The sequence below is a fragment of the Vicia villosa genome, unplaced genomic scaffold (assembly GCF_029867415.1).
Source record: "Vicia villosa cultivar HV-30 ecotype Madison, WI unplaced genomic scaffold, Vvil1.0 ctg.001530F_1_1, whole genome shotgun sequence".
Taxonomy (NCBI): Eukaryota; Viridiplantae; Streptophyta; class Magnoliopsida; order Fabales; family Fabaceae; genus Vicia; species Vicia villosa.
This window is the reverse complement of record NW_026705653.1, coordinates 54,010-72,037: the sequence shown is the minus strand read 5'-3', so window position 1 is coordinate 72,037 and position 18,028 is coordinate 54,010. Positions and strand designations below refer to the sequence as shown.

The window sequence follows — 18,028 nt, the reverse complement described above, 5'->3', positions numbered from 1 at the left end:
TGGCCTCTATGAATCTTTGGGGTTAGCATCTCGTGACCTCAAGGAATGAAAAAAATCCTAAAAGTTGCCAGGTGGGTGGCCCCATCTGGCTCCTACAGTTGTGACTTAATGTCACTTTCGAACATTCTCTGAAATCCAGCATATTGCCTAAACTAGAGGTGGTATCGAAGGTCTGAGGCTTGCTCAACTTACTCCAGATGATGGCAAAGATGCGTCTAAGGAAGCTTTTGAGACCTACTTTGATATGTTTTTCAACTGTAAAAAACTTGTCTCAACCATGGCACCATTTGCCATTCAACAATGTGGACCTGCTTGGTTCAGGAAACCATTTCCACACCCCTCTCCCATTGAATAGAGGGAAATTCGTGACATTATGCTGAAATGGTTTGATTTTTGCCTCCTGTTCCTTGTTCTTTTGTTGGTGGAGCAGTAGTTTTGAGTTATAGCTTGGTTGCTTTTGTTGTTGGGTTTTTTGTTGTCCTTTGGCACTTCTTGTGCCTAAGTACAACTTATTTATCTCTCTAAAAATTCCCATCATTTTCCATGAATTGTAGTTCTAAAAAACTAAATAGAAGAACAAAACAATTAGTTTCTTAGACAGATTATGAACAGAAAGAAGATTGCAAACAAATTTAAAAACATGTAAAACATATTGCAAAGTGATTTGCTCTAAAAAATTTATGATGTCTTTGTAAGCCATACTATAATAACTATCATCATCTATCCCAACTTTTTCAAAACTTGAACTAGGAAAATAAGAACCGGATAGATGAGAGCAATTAACCATGTGTTCTGAGCCCCCTGGATCCTTATATGTTTATGCCACAATTCCAACATGAACACTAATTAAGAAGGTGATCCATATGCTCCTTCGTAAACAGAGACAAAAGTCAGCCTCATTTGCTCGTAGACATAAGATGGTTTTCATTGTTTGGCCTCTCTTGTAGTTTAAAGCAAGTTTCTCAAGTGAGATGATTGCGACCACAATAGTCACAAAATAAATAAGTCTTGTCCCCACATTGTTGATTAGGAAGCAGTTTGTGATTAACACGAGAAAGGGCTAAGACAAATCCTTCTATAGGTGGAGGAACAACAATTGTCTTTCTTTCAAGCACAGTTTTCCGACGACTCTCTTTGAGAAGTTATTTTGCAAAGACTTCAATAATTAGAGGGATTGGATTTTTGCCTAGCATTTGGCGATGAACCTCATTGAATTCCACAATCAAACCTACAAGAAACTTGAAGAGACGACTAACATTCATCATTTTCATGTAATGTTTGTTGTCTTCAGGTGGCTTCCACTCATCCATTAAAAAAATCATTGTAGGTGAATCTTCAGCTTTCTGATTTTCTTCAAATTAGTGTTAACTCATAAATTTGAGATTGATTTTTCATTTCAGAGAACATTTCAGAGATATCTTCCCAATGTATTTTGTAGTAGTATAATACATGATTTACACTTACCCCTTCAGTCACGGAATTAACTAACCCATGTATGTCTGCACCCACCATATCCTTTTGAGATACAACAAACTGAGTGCGACCATCAAAAATAGTCAGTCAAATTGTTGTGATTTGAAGAAGGTAGTTTTCACGGTATATCTGGACTGGTTGAGATATTTCAATTTTGGATGAGAAATGAAGTGATTGTTGGAACACATTATCAGACACGAAGTCAAACATTATATGGAATGAAAGAAAAATATAACCGAAGCAGAAATCTTAGAGAATTCTTGATGTGAATGATACCATATAGAAATACATCGAATCTATTTAGCACAACTGACTTAATCGCGAAAGCTCCACAAATAATTCAACAACCAATTAAACTAGGGTCTTTGCCTGAAAACACAGGGTATAGTGTGACATACAGAAGAATGTTATTGCACATCTATACAACTGCCATCGTCGTGACATAGCTGTGAAGAAAATTTCGTGACATACACCATTATTCGTACAAATATACTTTGTATTTCATATTTAGTAGAATAATTAATAAGATGTATTTAAAGAATTTAAGTGGCAGTAACCAGAGCACCAACGCAGTCGAAAGTTATGAATGTTAATTCTAAATGTGATATAAAAAATTACAACTAATTACTATTTACATTCTGTCTTAATGAGCAGAATTTATGATCAAACTGAATTCAATTGCCCAAAAAAACACTTACCCATTTATGATCTTTGAATGTCGGTTACTTTTAGCTTCAACTTCATGATTCCAGCTCGAACTACAATTTCTCCTTTGGATGAATCCACTTTCAAAATGGTCACTTTTTTCCCAAGGGAAGAGACATGCACTGTATCACCAACTTTAGGAACAGCAAACCTATCTGTAAGATTAACAAGGTGAGTGAGAACTACATACATACTCTCACGGTATAACTCGTATAAAACTAGATAGAACAATCACTATGTGAAAAGCAGGTAGGACTGTACCTTCTGACGATTTGTCAATTTTTTTAACATCAGATGGACTTCTATCTGTAATAGTAGATTTGTTGTTATCTGATGCAGTATGGAGGTTGTTTGTTGTTGTTGATACATGAGAGCTCTTAATGGTTTTATTGTGCTGAGAAGATTTCTTAGCTGATGCACCCAGCTCCCTGACGTTCTTGTGAAGAATGGATCTTGCCATCGCTGCAGACTCAGATACATCTCTAAGTTTTTTAAGCTGAAGACTAGTACTATGTTCCGTGATCTTTCTCCTGGTGTTCAGTAGACTACTGTGAAGTCTTCTGGATTGTCTGTAATTGCAAACATAAAAAACTCAACTAAAAACTGACAAATATTCCAAAAAGTATGGTAGAGTTCAGTAATGTGCTTCAGTTAATTGCTTGGGGTAATCTTGTTTTAACTTGTACAGAAATGCAAAGATATGGAGGATGAGGAATTCGGTAAATTTGGTTTTTGAGGAAACAAGAGTCTCACATCAGATAATAATGTGCTTCAGTTAATCGCTGGTGGTAATCTTGTTTTAACTTCTCCATATCAGTAATTACCTGTGCTGAAAGTAAACATCGTCAAGGATGCTGAAATATTTGTGATGGAAAAATCCATCATCACTTAATCTCTAAAAGTGAGATTATTTACTTTAAACAAATAATAAATATAGTTATGATACGATAAAAATACCTCATCAATTTCCGCACTAGAAGAACCATATAACTTACGAGCAGTATCTATAACAGCAGATGGCAGTCCCAGCCTCTCGGCTATATTGATTGCATTTGAGCGCCCTGCAATGAAAATCTCATGAGCTCTGTCCATTGAAAAGTATGTATTATTTTTTATTCTCAATCAAGTTATTCATGAAACCGGCATTCTCTTTGTTAAGGCCACGTGATTTAAAACATCGTTTACTATATTCATGAGTTAGAGTGCTTACCAGGTATGCCCCAGAGAATTTTGTAAGTTGGCTTCAAATTTACTTCATCAAACTCCATACATGCGTTTTCAAAGGCGTCGTTACTGCTCATGAAATGAAAACCATGAAACCAGAACTCGAGATAACAGAAAATGTTTTGCATTCATGTTTTGCTTTCATCATTAGTATTGACTACCTGTATTTTAGGGTTTTAAGTTCACCGTGATGAGTCGTTGCTATTGTCAATAAACAACCATCTTGCGCAAAAGATTCCAATAATGACATTCCTAGTGCTGCTCCTTCAAGGGGGTTTGTTCCTGCACCAACCTAACAATTGCAAACTGTGAAAAATAGAAATCAGAGTGTTCTGAATGTGCTTAAGTGAGTAAAGCACTCAGCATCCATAATATTTATACACTATATAATTAATTACATATTATGTTTACAAGGAGAAATAAATAATAGTCCAACTTCCTAAATGCATGAATCTAAATATACATGAACCTAAAACTTAAATGCTCTTTTTAATGGAAAACATACAATGTATTTTTTCTATTTCCAACACTCCCCCTCAAGCTGGTGAATAAGTATTCTCCATTCCCAGCTTGGATATAATTCGTTCAAAATTTGAGCAACTCAATCCTTTAGTGAGAATATCCGCAAGTTGCCCATGTGAGGACACATATGGGGTGCAAATCAGCCCACTGTCAAGCTTCTCCTTAATGAAGTGTCTATCAACCTCAATATGCTTAGTTCGATCATGTTGAACTGGATTATGTGCTATACTGATAGCTGACTTATTATCACAGTAGAGCTTCATGGGTCCTTCCCATTTGATTTTCAAATCTTCTAAAATAATTTTAAGCCAAAGTAATTCACAAATGCCTTGTGCCATGGCTCGAAATTCAGCTTCAGCACTAGAACGTGCTACTACATTTTGCTTCTTACTCCTCCAAGTCACAAGATTTCCTCCAAGAAAGGTGCAATACCCTGTAGTGGATCTTCTATCAACAATTGATCCTGCATAGTCCGCATCAGTGTAGGCCTCAAGTGTTGTATTTCCATTTCTTTTGAACAAAATTCCTCTTCCTGGAGTTCCCTTGAGATACTGCAGGATTCTATGAACTGCTTGTAAATGGATCTCTTTAGGACAATGCATGAACTGACTAACCATACTTACAGCATATGCAATATCAGGTCTAGTGTGAGACAAGTAAATTAATCTCCCAACTAGACGTTGATACATTTCTTTATCTACTGCAACATCTTCTTCTGTATTACCCAATTTAAGATTTGGATCCATAGGAACGCTCGCTGGTTTACACGCTGTTTTTCCTGTCTCTTTGAGTAAATCTGTAATGTATTTTTGTTGTGATATAAAAATGCCTTTTCGGGAATGTGCCACCTCGATTCCCAAGAAGTACTTCAGCTTTCCAAGAGCTTTTATTTCAAACTCCTTAGCCAAACAATGACTCAAGATCTGTTGCTCCTTCCAATCACCTCCAGTCATTATAATGTCATCCACATATACTAACAAAACTGTTACTCCCCCTTGTGGCGAGTGTTTGATGAACAAGGTGTGATCCCCTTGACTTTGCTTGTACCCCAAGGATGTCATAACCTTAGTGAATCTTCCAAACCATGCTCGAGGTGATTGCTTTAGGCCATATAACGCTTTTTTCAACCTGCAAACTGTATTGTCAGACACATTTTTTTCATACCCCGGTGGTACCTGCATATAAATCTCCTCCTCAAGTTCCCCATGTAGGAAAGCATTCTTCACATCAAATTGTTGTAAATTCCAACCATAATTGGCAGCAAGTGACAAAATTACTCTCACTGTATTCATCTTCGCAACCGGTGCAAATGTTTCTGAGTAGTCAATTCCATAGGTTTGTGTAAACCCTTTGGCAACCAACCTGGCTTTATATCTTTCGATTGATCCATCAGCCTTATATTTTACCGTGTACACCCATTTGCATCCAACTGGCCTCTTTCCTTCTGGTAAAGTCACTATCTCCCACGTTCCATTCTTCTTCAGTGCGTCCATCTCAATATTCATGGCTTGCTTCCATTTTTCATCAGACAATGCCTCAGAAACATTAGTAGGTATGGAAGTAGCGTTAAGGTTTGTAAGGAAGGCTCTATGGGTAGGTGAGAATTTTTGAAAAGAAAGATAGTTTGAAAGGGGATATAAAGGCTGTTTGGTGCATTTTCTGGTACCTTTCCTAATAGCAATTGGAAGGTCTAGGTCATCATCTGTTGTTTGGGTCATAATTTTATCCTGCAATTCAGAAGAATTAATTACCTCATTTGAAGGAGTCGAGTCAGGCTCTTGAACTTGTGTCGATTCAGGAACGGCCTTTGACTTTCTCATGTAAACCAGATTCTTTCCATATCTCACATCCACTTCAGGTTCACGTTCAACTACTGGTATATTTGATTGATTTGACTCAACCCCCAATTCTTCAGGCTCAGATGGGTTTGGTACAAGTGTGTTTAACTCAAGACCAGAAAGATCGGGTCTATTTGACTCAAAACTGGAAGAATTAGGTGGATTTGACTCGAGACCAGAGAGATTGAGTGTATTTGAGTCATGACCAGATGTATTTGACTTAATACTAGACAAATTGAGTGTATTTGACTCGAGACCAGAAAGATCAAGACTTTCAAGCTTATCTTCCTTAAAACTCTCCCCCTGAAGATAAGGTTGAGTGAAGTACGGTTCCTCTTCATGAAAGGTTACATCCCGCGACACAAAGAATCTTTTAGATGGAGGATGAAAACACTTATATCCCTTTTGAGTAGAGGAATAACCGACAAAAACACATCTTAAGGCTCTAGGATCGAGTTTTTTCCTGTCTTGACTATGCACATGGACAAATGAGACACACCCAAAGATTCGAGGTTTGAGATTACTACTTGTTGACAAATTTGGATAGAAGGAAGAAAGAACATCCATAGGACTCTTGAACCTAATACTCTAGAGGGTAATCGATTAATAAGATATGTGCTAGTGAGAACGGCTTCCCCCCATAAATATTTGGGAACATTTTTATGAAACAATAGTGCTCGGGTTTGGTCTAATAGATGCCCATTTTTTCTTTCTGCGATTCCATTTTGTTGTGGTGTTTTAACACAAGAAGACTCATGGACAACTCCCTCTTTTTGACAGAAAGAAATAAGAACATGATTGAAGTACTCTTTTCCATTATCAGACCTAAGTCTTTTAATGTTTACTCCAAATTGATTTTTAATCATGTAGAAAAACTTTGCAAAAACAGTACTGACGTCAGACTTGTTTTGGAGTAAAAATACCCAAGTAACCCGGGTACAATCATCTATAAAAGTCACAAACCACCTAGCACCTGTTACATTTGGATTAGTAGAGGGACCCCAAACATCTGAATGAATAAGATAGAAAGGGGAAAGACTTCTTTTGTTGTTTAATGGAAATGGTAGACGCTTATGTTTAGCAAACTCGCACACATCACAATGAAGACTTTCAATATCTACCTTATTGAATAAAGACGGAAACAAAACTTTAATGACTCCAAAAGAAGGATGACCTAATCCACAATGAAAAAGAAAGATTTTTTCCTTTTTGGAGAGTATTGACTCTGACATAAATGAGTGAGACAAGTGGACATTTGTACAGTGACCTGGTTCTTCAAGATAGTAAAGGCCATTCCTTTCTCTAGCACGTCCAATCGTCTTTCCCGAGTCCTTATCCTGAAATATACAACAATCATTAAAAAAAGTCACACTACAGGATAAATCATTTGTAAGTTTTTGTATGGAGACAAGGTTCATGGATAGCTTCGGAACATGGAGAACCCTTTTTAAGGTTATAGAATGATTTATTTGAATATCTCCAAAGCCAGCTACAGTTACAAGAGTACCATCAGCAGTAGAAATTTTTTTATTACTGGGACAAGGGGAATATGTGGAGAACTGTTTTGAAGAGGGTGTCATGTGGTCTGTGGCTCCTGAATCTAATATCCAAAATAAATGAGAAGGTGTTTCTGAGACATGAAATCCAAATGAGAGTGGAAGCTTACTAGAATACGCCACACTACAATTACTTGATGATTTTTCCATACCAGGAAATGCAGGGACAGTGGCTGGAACAGTGCAGACAGCGGCTGAAACTTGCAAACAGTGGCTGGAACTTGCAAACAGTGGCTGGAACTTGCAGACAGTTGCTGAAACTGTGCAGACAACGGCTGAAACGGTGTAGACAGCGGCTGGAACGGTGTAAACAGCGGCTGAAAAATGTGCAGAGTTGTACTAACGGCTGCAGAAAACTGTATGAAACAGTACGGACGGCTGCCGGAAAAGTATAGATAGCGTTTAATTGAAAAAACTTGACAGCACGTGTTGCCCAGTCAAGATTTAAGGGTTCTGACAGCATAAAAATGCCCGGTCAGATTTCTAAATACTGATATTAGCGGAAGTAGAGTCCCCTAGATTAGGAGCTCTGATGCCATGTGAAAAATAGAAATCAGAGTGTTCTGAATGTGCTTAAGTGAGTAAAGCACTCAGCATCCATAATATTTATACACTATATAATTAATTACATATTATGTTTACAAGGAGAAATAAATAATAGTCCAACTTCCTAAATGCATGAATCTAAATATACATGAACCTAAAACTTAAATGCTCTTTTTAATGGAAAACATACAATGTATTTTTTCTATTTCCAACACAAACAATGCTCTTTGCATCATACACTTCAATGAAATTACATATTTGAACTGTTAAATAAGTTCACCCAATACATACCTCATCTAGTAGCACCAGTGACTGTCTTGTTGATTGTAATTTAATATTCTGCAAGATAAAATTAAAAGCAAATTAAAATTAAAAAAAAAAAAAATCATGCACTTTGAGACATGATAAAAGAAAATTATGTGTCACTTGTGAGTGTAATCTGTAACATAACACTCAGCATTTAAAATGTTAATCAAGCTCAACTGACATGTTTATAAGTCGCTCATTTTCACTGGAGCACTACAGTGTATTGAAGTATAACATATTTTCCTTACACTTATCTGTTTCAGGTGGCCAGAGAACGTAGACAGAGACTGTGATAAGGACTGCTCATCACCAATGTCGGCAAAAACAGAATCAAACCAAGGAATTTGCACAGACTCAGAAGCAAGAACATAGAGACCTGCACCATGACAGGTTCAAAACATTAATAATATCCTATGAGTATTTTAAACACAAGCAGAAAAAAAAAATCTATATATTTTTGGTTCACTCATCAATTCCACATACGTTATTCATGAAAGACAGTGGTGAATTAAAAATGAAATGAAGATTCTGTCATCATTAACAGGTTAGAATTTCTAAGAGTTTGAGCCAGAACTAACTCAACCCTAAAAGTTAGAGCATCAGGTGAGGAATGAGGATTATCTAAGTCTTATAATGTTATTAAAAAAGACTGTTTTTTCAAATATCCAGTCAATATGGGATCTCAACACACCCTACATAGCAAAGACGTGATCGCAGTGAAGGCCACAAAGGTTTCTAACACACATTCTTCACGTCTGGGACTGAACATTTGGAGCATGGGTAAATGCAAGCAACCCAATAACAGATCTAGGAAAGACTCTAATACCATCAAACTATTGTGTGAGCTAACTGCACCCAAAATAGTGGTGTGCCAGAAAACACCAGGATGTAGATCAAGAGGATGGGTTATGTAATAAGGCCCTCGATGTGGCCGCGATTCCAGCGTGACATGAGACTGCAAATGTTGTACCCAATTTTTGCTGGGCTTCTGCAGTTATTGTTGCAGCAAGGCCTTCTGACGTGCTGCAGTTTTTTCGTAAACGCGGCGTGATCAACAACATAGATGAGAACAATTTAGATCAAATCTCAAATCCGTGTGGAATCTCAAAACACCCTTCCACATCCAACACAATGAAAGTGCTATAGGCTACAACGAAGGCAGCCCGGGATGGCTGCATTGAAGTAAGCAAATGTTTCCAACACCCCCTCACACACAAGAATAGACATCAGAAGCGTGGATAAGTCCAATGGAAAGATATCCAAATCAAATCTCAAGCCCTAAAGGTTAAATATCAAGAGGCTCATCATGATAATAAACTAAACTAAATGAACTTTTACTTGAGAAAATACAACGTTGATGCTATTAATGAGCATGTAATAATGGTAGACATTGAGAGTGAGAAAGAGGAAACATTGAACACCTGATTTTGCCATCATAGCTGCCAATCCCACAGTCTTCAAACATATCGTTTTACCACCAGTATTAGGGCCCGTAATAACTATAACACGAGTTTTATTAGATACCAAAAAGTCAACTGGTACTGGCTGTGATTGGCCTTTGTCAAGAGCGGCAACCTGCCTATCAAAAGTGCTTTATCATGAGTCTAAATGATCATCAGATGCATGATAAGCACTAAAAAAACCTTAAAGTCACAGATAATGTCAAATATCTAAAAAATAAAAAATATTTTCTGATATCACTAGTCTAAATGAAAGATTCCAAATGCTCCTCCTAACCCCCAAAGTTAAGTTTCTCCTCTTGAAGAAACATTATTCTCATTCAGTTATTTCATGATGTTTCCCAAGTGAATATAGAGAGAGAAATGGGGAAAACAAGGGAGGAATAGAGAAGAAACAGTAGTTTCGTGTTATTTGTGACTTAACTGAAGTAGCGACATCTTCTTTGGCCTTCTTTGAATTTTCCCTGTGGCTCTGGAGCAACAAAGGATGATAAGCTTTGGGAAGATGCAATATCCATTCCCTATTGTTGGGTATCGGTCCATTGAAATTGTCACTTCTTGTTAAGGACTGAGCAGTAGAAGAGCTATTACTATCAGGCAAAAATATATGAGGATTTGATCCTCCAAATGAAAGACCATATGTAGCACGGGCATTAATCTGCATAATATGAACGACATTACTGATTATCTTTCACACAAAAGCATGTGTTCACAACTTTGGCAAAAATTAAAGGGTATTTACCACATCTAGCTGAACCAAACTGTTTAGTATATTTTCAATATCATCAACATCCAGCTGAATCTGCACACATAAATTATGACAACATAAGAGAAAGAGAATAAGAGAACATGGACAGAACAGTCTGTGGAAGACCTTGTGTAGTCAATAACCTATTTTAGGAAATCTTTTATGGTAGATACAAAGTATATCCGTAGATTTAGGCTCATTTAACTGTATTCTTTAGTCAATTAGGACATTCCACAAATCATGCGATTCACCTGACAATTTCCTTTTCTGCTTAGGCTTCTCGGGTATATTGCTAAGCTCAACCATTGACGTATTATCCAAAATGAACGAAAAATAATATTTTGTAAATCGGAGAGAAAAATTTGTCAGATTATGCATGTAATTTCTAACCTTTTTGGTTAATGTCAAGAGCACTTCTGCTTCGGCCTTTGCAACCAAACCTCTTGCGCGTTGCAACTCATCATTAAAGGGAACAGCAGAAAGTGGTTCTACAGTACTTCCTACTCTTGAACTATTGCCAAGAAAACTTAATATATTAAAGCAATGGATTTTAACTTTTAAGTCATTAATGAATAATTGAAGTTAAGTTGAGAAATTTTATAAACCTGGATAACAATAGACCCTTAAAACTTGTTTTCTGTCCAGAATCCACTCTTATGCACCACCTTCCATCAATGTTATTCACTTCCTGTTTGAATTCTCCTCACACTATCAATAAGGAAAGAAAGAAACATCCGGAAAGAAAAAAAAGAAATGCATGTACAGTTAGGTGTATCTTACAAGAATTGATGTTTCACTCCTTTCATTTCTGATTAAGCTTTCCATTAATTGTTGTACCTGAACAAAGTGTGTTTGATCATCACAATGTGTCTTTGGAAACCACACTACAGATTCTATTATACCACATTACAAATTATAAACTCTCGAAACCACATAACAAATTATGGTAAAGTAAGCAGGAGTTACCTTTCTCTCAAGCACTTGCACTTGTTGACGTGACTTTTTCAACTCTGAACTCTAAAAAGAATGTAAGTTTAAGTTACAAGTGTGTTTACGAAAAGAGAATCAATTGATAGCAAGCTAGAAGTATATGATCAACAAATGATAGATGCATCTTTAAAGTTTTTTCTCTTAGCAAATACTGTAATAAGGAGTGTCAAGAAAGACAAGATGCAACAAATGCCATGCCATTTCAAATAACAAAAATGAAAGTAGGTAATAGCTGTCACTGTCACAAACAACATGTAGAAATTAGATGAAGGAAACTTGTACGAGATATGGAACAAACCGCAGAGTCCTTGATAGAGCCATCTTCGTCAATAACTTGTTCTATCTCTTTAACTAAAGATCGATTAACGACAAACTCCATTATCTGCAAACATACAATTGAGGCCTCAATCAGAGTTGCAAAAACATCAAACTCCTAATGTCACGGTCCAGATTGCAACCACTGACTTTTATAAACCTATGTTTAGTATTAGAAACTATTCAATGTTTGAAACCTTAAAAGAAAGCAACCTCTTTACAACTACTATAAAACACATAAAATTGAAAGAAAAGTTTTAATCAGATAACATGATTTACATATATATTCAAAATATCATTTCATTAATTACCACTTCTGTAAGAGGCATGAAACGATTATACCAATCTTTATCTTGCTTAATTGTAGCTTTTAAATCCCCCTGCAAGGTGTCAGAGCTCTGAAGAAGAGCCAAAACAGCTCTCGCCTCATAGCCAGTAACCGGTATGGTTCTCCGTGCATTTTGAATTGCAGTTTGCACCTACAGAAACCTTAAATCAAACACTTGGCATCAAAGCAAACAGAATAATTATCCATGAAAAAGATAACCCATTTTTATAAACTAGGTACCAACCACCATAGCATCAATGTGACCAAAGTGCAACCTGCAAGAGCCATGATTGTGCATTTGAACAGCAGCATTGGTTTCTTCGAGAAGTTTGAGACTTTCTTCATAAGTTCGATTCTGGGACCATAATTGATCCTGTTCCATGAACACCCACCGTTAAGATTCTTGATAGAATCTAAAGAAACTATAGAAGAGAGAAAATATGAAAAAGTTGTAATAAACTTTATATTGATCAAAAGTAGAGCTTCTACCATTAAAGTGATACAATGATACTTATATAGACTAAGAGTGTAACTAACTCTCATCTAGTGTAATCAATTTATAGTATAACCAATTTGTAACTAACTTGCAACAAATAACTAACTCTCATCGAGTGTAACCAATTTGTATCTGACTTGCAACTAATAACTAACTTTTATCTATAGTATAACCAATTTATAACTAACTTGCAACTAATAGCTAACTGGTAAACCGATTGTAACTAACTTGAAACTAATTTGTAACTAATGCTAATATCTCGAACACCCACAATATAAATTCTTAATTATTTTGATATGAGATTGAATAGAAAAAGAGAAAGAGAGGGGAACCTTGAGGGCGCGACGGCCCAAGGAAGTGGTGGTGAAGGAAGAGACCAAATCGGAGAGTTTGTCCCATTCGAGGACCCTGAGGCTGTCGTGGTGAATGGAAGCTAGGACCAAGGTTTGTTTATGTCTGTGTTGTTGTGTATGTTTGAGTTTGTTAATGGTTGTTATAGGGAAAGGGAAAGACAGTGTGATTGTATTGGAATTGTAACAAGATAACATTTTCTTCGGTTTTCCACTGTTAGGTTCTGGAAATTGCACAAAACTATGTTTGATATATGGTACTATGTATTATTATTACAATATGTTTTGAAATTAGAGTATCGCCTCACATTTTTAGGATTAAATATGTTTTTAATCTCTATAAATATGCGATTCTTCAATTTTAGTTTCTATAAAAATTTGCTTCAAACAATAGTTCCTTTAAAGTTTTATGTCCCTAAAAATAGTCCCTCCCGTTAGTTTCCTCTAACGGATGCCTACGTGGCAAGTATATACGTTGCGCTTGTAGATTTTTTAAATTATTTATTTGTCAGTGTGGATTAGATGATAATATATTCAGATTACATTCAACTCACTTAGGTCATTTTGTAAACTTAAACAAATGAAAGATATTTCATTTTCTAGAAGTTGAATGTGCGAAGCCCTAGTTTTCTCCTTTGTCTGTGTGCTTTGAAAAAATCTAGTGGTCCTAGTCGTCTTTCTCTATGTGCATTGAAAAACTTTGGTGGTCCTAACAACTTATTCCTTGTCGTTGCTTTGTGTTCCCTCGTTTCAGTTGCAGTGGTTCAGCTTTTGTCGGATTATGTGATCCCAAGTACTTGTTGCATATTTAGTAATGCTAGTAGTTAGATAAATAATCATTGTTATGCTATCAATACTTATTTCGTATTTGTATATGTATATAACTAGTATTTCTAGTTCATAAGTAGTTTTTGTAGTATTTGACCTAATTTGGTAAATCTAACATAATTTGGTAAATTTGAATGGAAGTTAATTTACTGTTCAGGTAATGGCCAAATTTAAGGTTGTTTTTTACACAAAGGGTTGTTTTGTAAAAGAACCTGACCTAAAATATGATGGTGGAGACGTTTTTTCATTTAGTAATCTAGATCCTGATTATTGGTCTTATTTTGAATCCATTGACATAGTGAAAGCGATGGACATTGAGTTTGATGTTAACGTTGTTAAAATATGGTGGAAACACGATGAAAGAGGTCTTGAAGAAGATTTAAAACCATTTAGGGATGATGGAGATGCTTCGGAGTTATCTGCATATGCTATTGGAAACAACTGTGCAATTGATATATTTTGTGAGTCAAAACCAGTTAACGGAGAGCCAACTTGTATGGATATGGTTAGAGAGATAGGCAAGGGTAAGAAGGCATGTGATGAGAAGGATGACAATTCAAGTGAAGGGAGTAGTGATTCTAGTGATGAATTTGTGGAACGTGTACACTTTGATGTTAGTGAAGAGGAGAGGATGAAGGGATTTGATGAAGGGTTTGAAGAGGTGGTTCATGAAGGGGTTCAAGAAGGGATTCGGGAAGGGGTTCAGAAAGGGGTTAATGATGAAAGAGGTCTTGAAGAAGTTTTAAAACCATTTAGGGATGATGGAGATGCTTCGGAGTTATCTGCATATGCTATTGGAAACAACTATGCAATTGATATATTTTGATGAGCTAGATAGTGGGACTGATGATGACAGCTGTGATGAACAAATACCAACCATAGGTGTAAAACATGTTTTTAACTAGGCCACGACAAAAGGGATTGCAAGAAAAATAAGCAAATTATTGTTGTACCTTCTGGAAATGAGACAGAGAATGTGTCTACACAAGGCTTCCTACACAGGCAAGTCAGACTAGCAAGGTTCATTTGGCAAGTCAGACTGGCAAGTCACCAAAGAAAAGGGTAAGCTTCTGACATTAGTACTTGTATTTGTATGTGTACTTGTATTTGTTTATAACAGGGGAGGCCTAAGGGATAAGTCAACAATGTCACAGGTCAGACTGGAACTTCCAAAAAGGGCAAAAAGGCTTGTTCAAAAAAGAAAAAAGTGAATGATAAAGTAACTGATGTACCAAATGATGTACCTATCATCAATGGAGAAGGAGTTGAAACTGATGTACCAAGAATCAATGGCCAAGGGTCTATCAATAAGGAACAACCTACACAGTCTTCTTATATGGATAAGTCATTTTTGGTTAAGTTCTGTGGATGGGATGCATAATCTTTGGTTGTACTGCTGAGAGATGATGATGTTTTGGACATTCAACCTCTAAGTGTTGACATATCACCTATCAAGCCAAAAGAACCAAATCCAACTGAACCAAATCCAACTGAACCAAATCCACTTGAACCAAATCCAATTGAACCAAAGTCAGGTGGTGTCAGGTGCTTCTTTAGCAAAGCTCCAAAAGCAAGCAAAATCAAACCTTTCAAGTCCCCAGGACCATCATCACCAAGTCCAACATGTAGCGAACCAGTGAGTACTAAAGAATTATATGAGTATATTCACTCAATTTAAATTATAGCTACTTATGTATGTTGCTTTCTATCTCAGGTCAAGATGTCCACACCAAATACCAAGTTCAAGAGGCATGCTCATATGATATAGGATATAGGTGAAAGAAGAAAAAATGATAGGCTGAGGTCCCTAAGAACAACGGATATTTCTAGCCCTGGTAAAAAAAACCTGATGATCCTTTGGTGATCGTTGAAGAGGAAGAGGAAGCCACAGAGGAAGTTAATGGTGGTGGTAGGATGTCAAACACTTCGGAAGATATCTGCAAAGGGCTTACTCAGTGAAGACTATTTGAAAATGTAGACAAGAAATTTTCTTTTGTCATTTCATGTTTTGAACAATAGTTATGTTTTGTATTTTAATATGTAATGAATTTAATGTCTTTAATGTCTTAGTTAAGTTTTGCAGAACTTATACAGATGCACTGCTATTTTGATATTTTAGGATGTAATGTACTGCTATTTTGATATTTTGGAATGTAATACAAACCACGGATGCAAGAAATGTCTGGAATATGGTCACAATAGTAGAACATGCAAGAAGGATAAACCGCTTGCAATTATTCTAAGTGAAATGCAACAATTGTTATTGAGCCAGCTACATAAGCAAGTTAGGATCCATCAGTCCAAAAAGTACATAAGAAACTAGTTAGTTTAACTATTTTTTATGTGGATATTGTTAACTAATTTTTATGTGAATACTATTAACTATTAATTGTTTGTATGTACATGCAATAGGGGGTGTCAAAAGGTAGTTTAAAAAAGGGTGGACCAAAAAATCAAGCAACTAAAGTGTCAAAGAAAAAGAGTTTGGTATTGATTACTTTTTTTAGCAAAAGTTTTTAACTATTATTAAATTAATTATCATGTGTTAGAACATAGTTTGATTCTAATCATAATTTAGTATTTTGATGATAACAAGCAAATAAATTTTGTATAAGAAAACATGGTACTCTAATTATATATTTCTGATTTTAGAAGATGTACCAGTACCAGCAAAATCACAACTTGGCAAATATGCAGAGCTGGATAAATGCAAGAGATACTTAAGTCTTAAGGCAACTTCTGATACTGTACCAAACCACTGCAAACACATCTATAACAGGAGCTGAAATGCAAGGCTGAACAGAAGATTGAAGATTGATTCAAAATAATGTCGTTAAAGACATGATCATTAGTAAAACGGTTGCAACACTCCAAAAGCGCAATTCCCAAGGTTGATTGAAGAAGCTATCCACATGCAAATCCTTGGAGAAAACAAAAACTAAGATAACACGCAAACCATTTAATGTTGCGTACAAGAGTCGAAGTTAACAGGCAAAAATCTTGAAGCTATATATATTCATGATCTCTTGAATCAAAAATACACATGAGAACATCATTACTCTGAAAAATCATCAAGTTTGAAGAAAACTCTGAAGCAAAAACTCTCATATTCATATTCTGAGTTCATAACTTTGTACTTAATCTTAGTGAAATATCACAGTGGTGATTACAGCTTTTTAGAAGCAACTCTATACACTGTCATCAAAAGTTATGTAGTAACTGAGTCCTTGAAAGACCGGTTGGGCCATAAGTCTCAAGAAGTCTAGGACTAGTTGAGTCTTAGAAGTTAGTTAGTCACAAATAGTTGGTTTATGCAGGATTGTTAGTCACTAGCAATTTGGCTCGTGCACTGTATTGTGAGTCACGACGGTTGGTCGTACAAGTGTAATCAGGTTCTGATTATAGTGGATTAAGTCCTCGCTGAGAGAGGCAAATCACCTTGTTGAGGGTGGACTGGAGGTAGCCTTATTGAGAAGGTGAACCAGGATAAAAATAACTGTGTTTTGTCTATCTTTCCTTCAAAGACAAAAATAATCACTTATTCAACCCCACTCCTTCTAAGTGTTTTCTCAACCTTCATCATGGACTTGATCAAAAAGATAATTATCATAATAACATTAATGTTTTTAATAATTTCTTCGCTCACCTGTGATTAAGGAGCGTAAGGGATTATTGTATATGATTCTAAATATTATTACGATTAAATCATAGTTTAATAATATATTTACACACATTAGTCACACCTATATCGTGACTAAATAGAATATTTATATAAATTTATCACAATTAAATTATGATAAAATATTTTTTTATTTTATGTTAAGTGAGTTCAATTGATAACCATGTTGGCACATTTAGTGGTATAAATGCAAGTTTGAATATGCAACATTTCAATTATTCATCTTTATGAATGAAATTTCAACTATTAAATTATTAGACCAAAAAATAAATAAGTTTTTTTTATACTTTATCACTTTTAAACCGTGATTATTAAATTTCTATATCTGACTTATAAAATTTAAGAAGACTTAATCCACCAACACATGACATATTTTAGGGCATTCACTAATAATATCTTTCCATCATCGTTCCACCTCTATCGATTGAATTTACATCTTGTTTCTATTCACTTCCTCCTCTTCACTTACCTTGTCGCTAAGGGTGGAAATAGGTCAAGCCTACGATAAAAATTTTAGGCTTAAGTTTGGCATATGCACTATCACATAAAGTATCTTTTGTAACATCATTTCACCTCAGCCAAAGGATCCACTGTGGTAGAATATATTCAATTAGACACTTTATTTTTATTTTTATTTTTAAGTTATTTTTCACCACAGTTAGAA

General features: G+C 35.7%; 1 protein-coding gene across 2 annotated transcripts; it reads right to left on the bottom strand.

Annotated features, from left to right (window-relative positions):
- Positions 1-369: 369 nt before the first annotated feature.
- LOC131635655 (uncharacterized) lies at positions 370-13,105 on the bottom strand. Of its 2 annotated transcripts, XM_058906292.1 has the most exons (19): positions 12,840-13,105; positions 12,256-12,384; positions 11,995-12,162; positions 11,667-11,750; positions 11,345-11,395; positions 11,159-11,215; positions 10,984-11,066; positions 10,769-10,889; positions 10,373-10,432; positions 10,055-10,288; positions 9,592-9,745; positions 8,419-8,546; positions 8,156-8,203; positions 3,564-3,694; positions 3,389-3,471; positions 3,136-3,239; positions 2,932-3,002; positions 2,440-2,747; positions 370-2,333 (listed from the first exon to the last, which is right to left on the bottom strand). In XM_058906292.1, exons 1-19 carry the CDS (start codon positions 13,053-13,055, stop codon positions 2,176-2,178), a joined length of 2,388 nt encoding a protein of 795 aa, XP_058762275.1. In that variant the 5' UTR covers positions 13,056-13,105; the 3' UTR covers positions 370-2,175. The 2 variants fall into 2 exon arrangements, 1 of the variants encoding a protein (XP_058762275.1); XR_009293844.1 differs by lacking the exon at positions 370-2,333 and having other exon boundaries at positions 2,700-2,747; positions 2,932-3,007.
- Between the last annotated feature and the right edge of the window lie 4,923 nt (positions 13,106-18,028).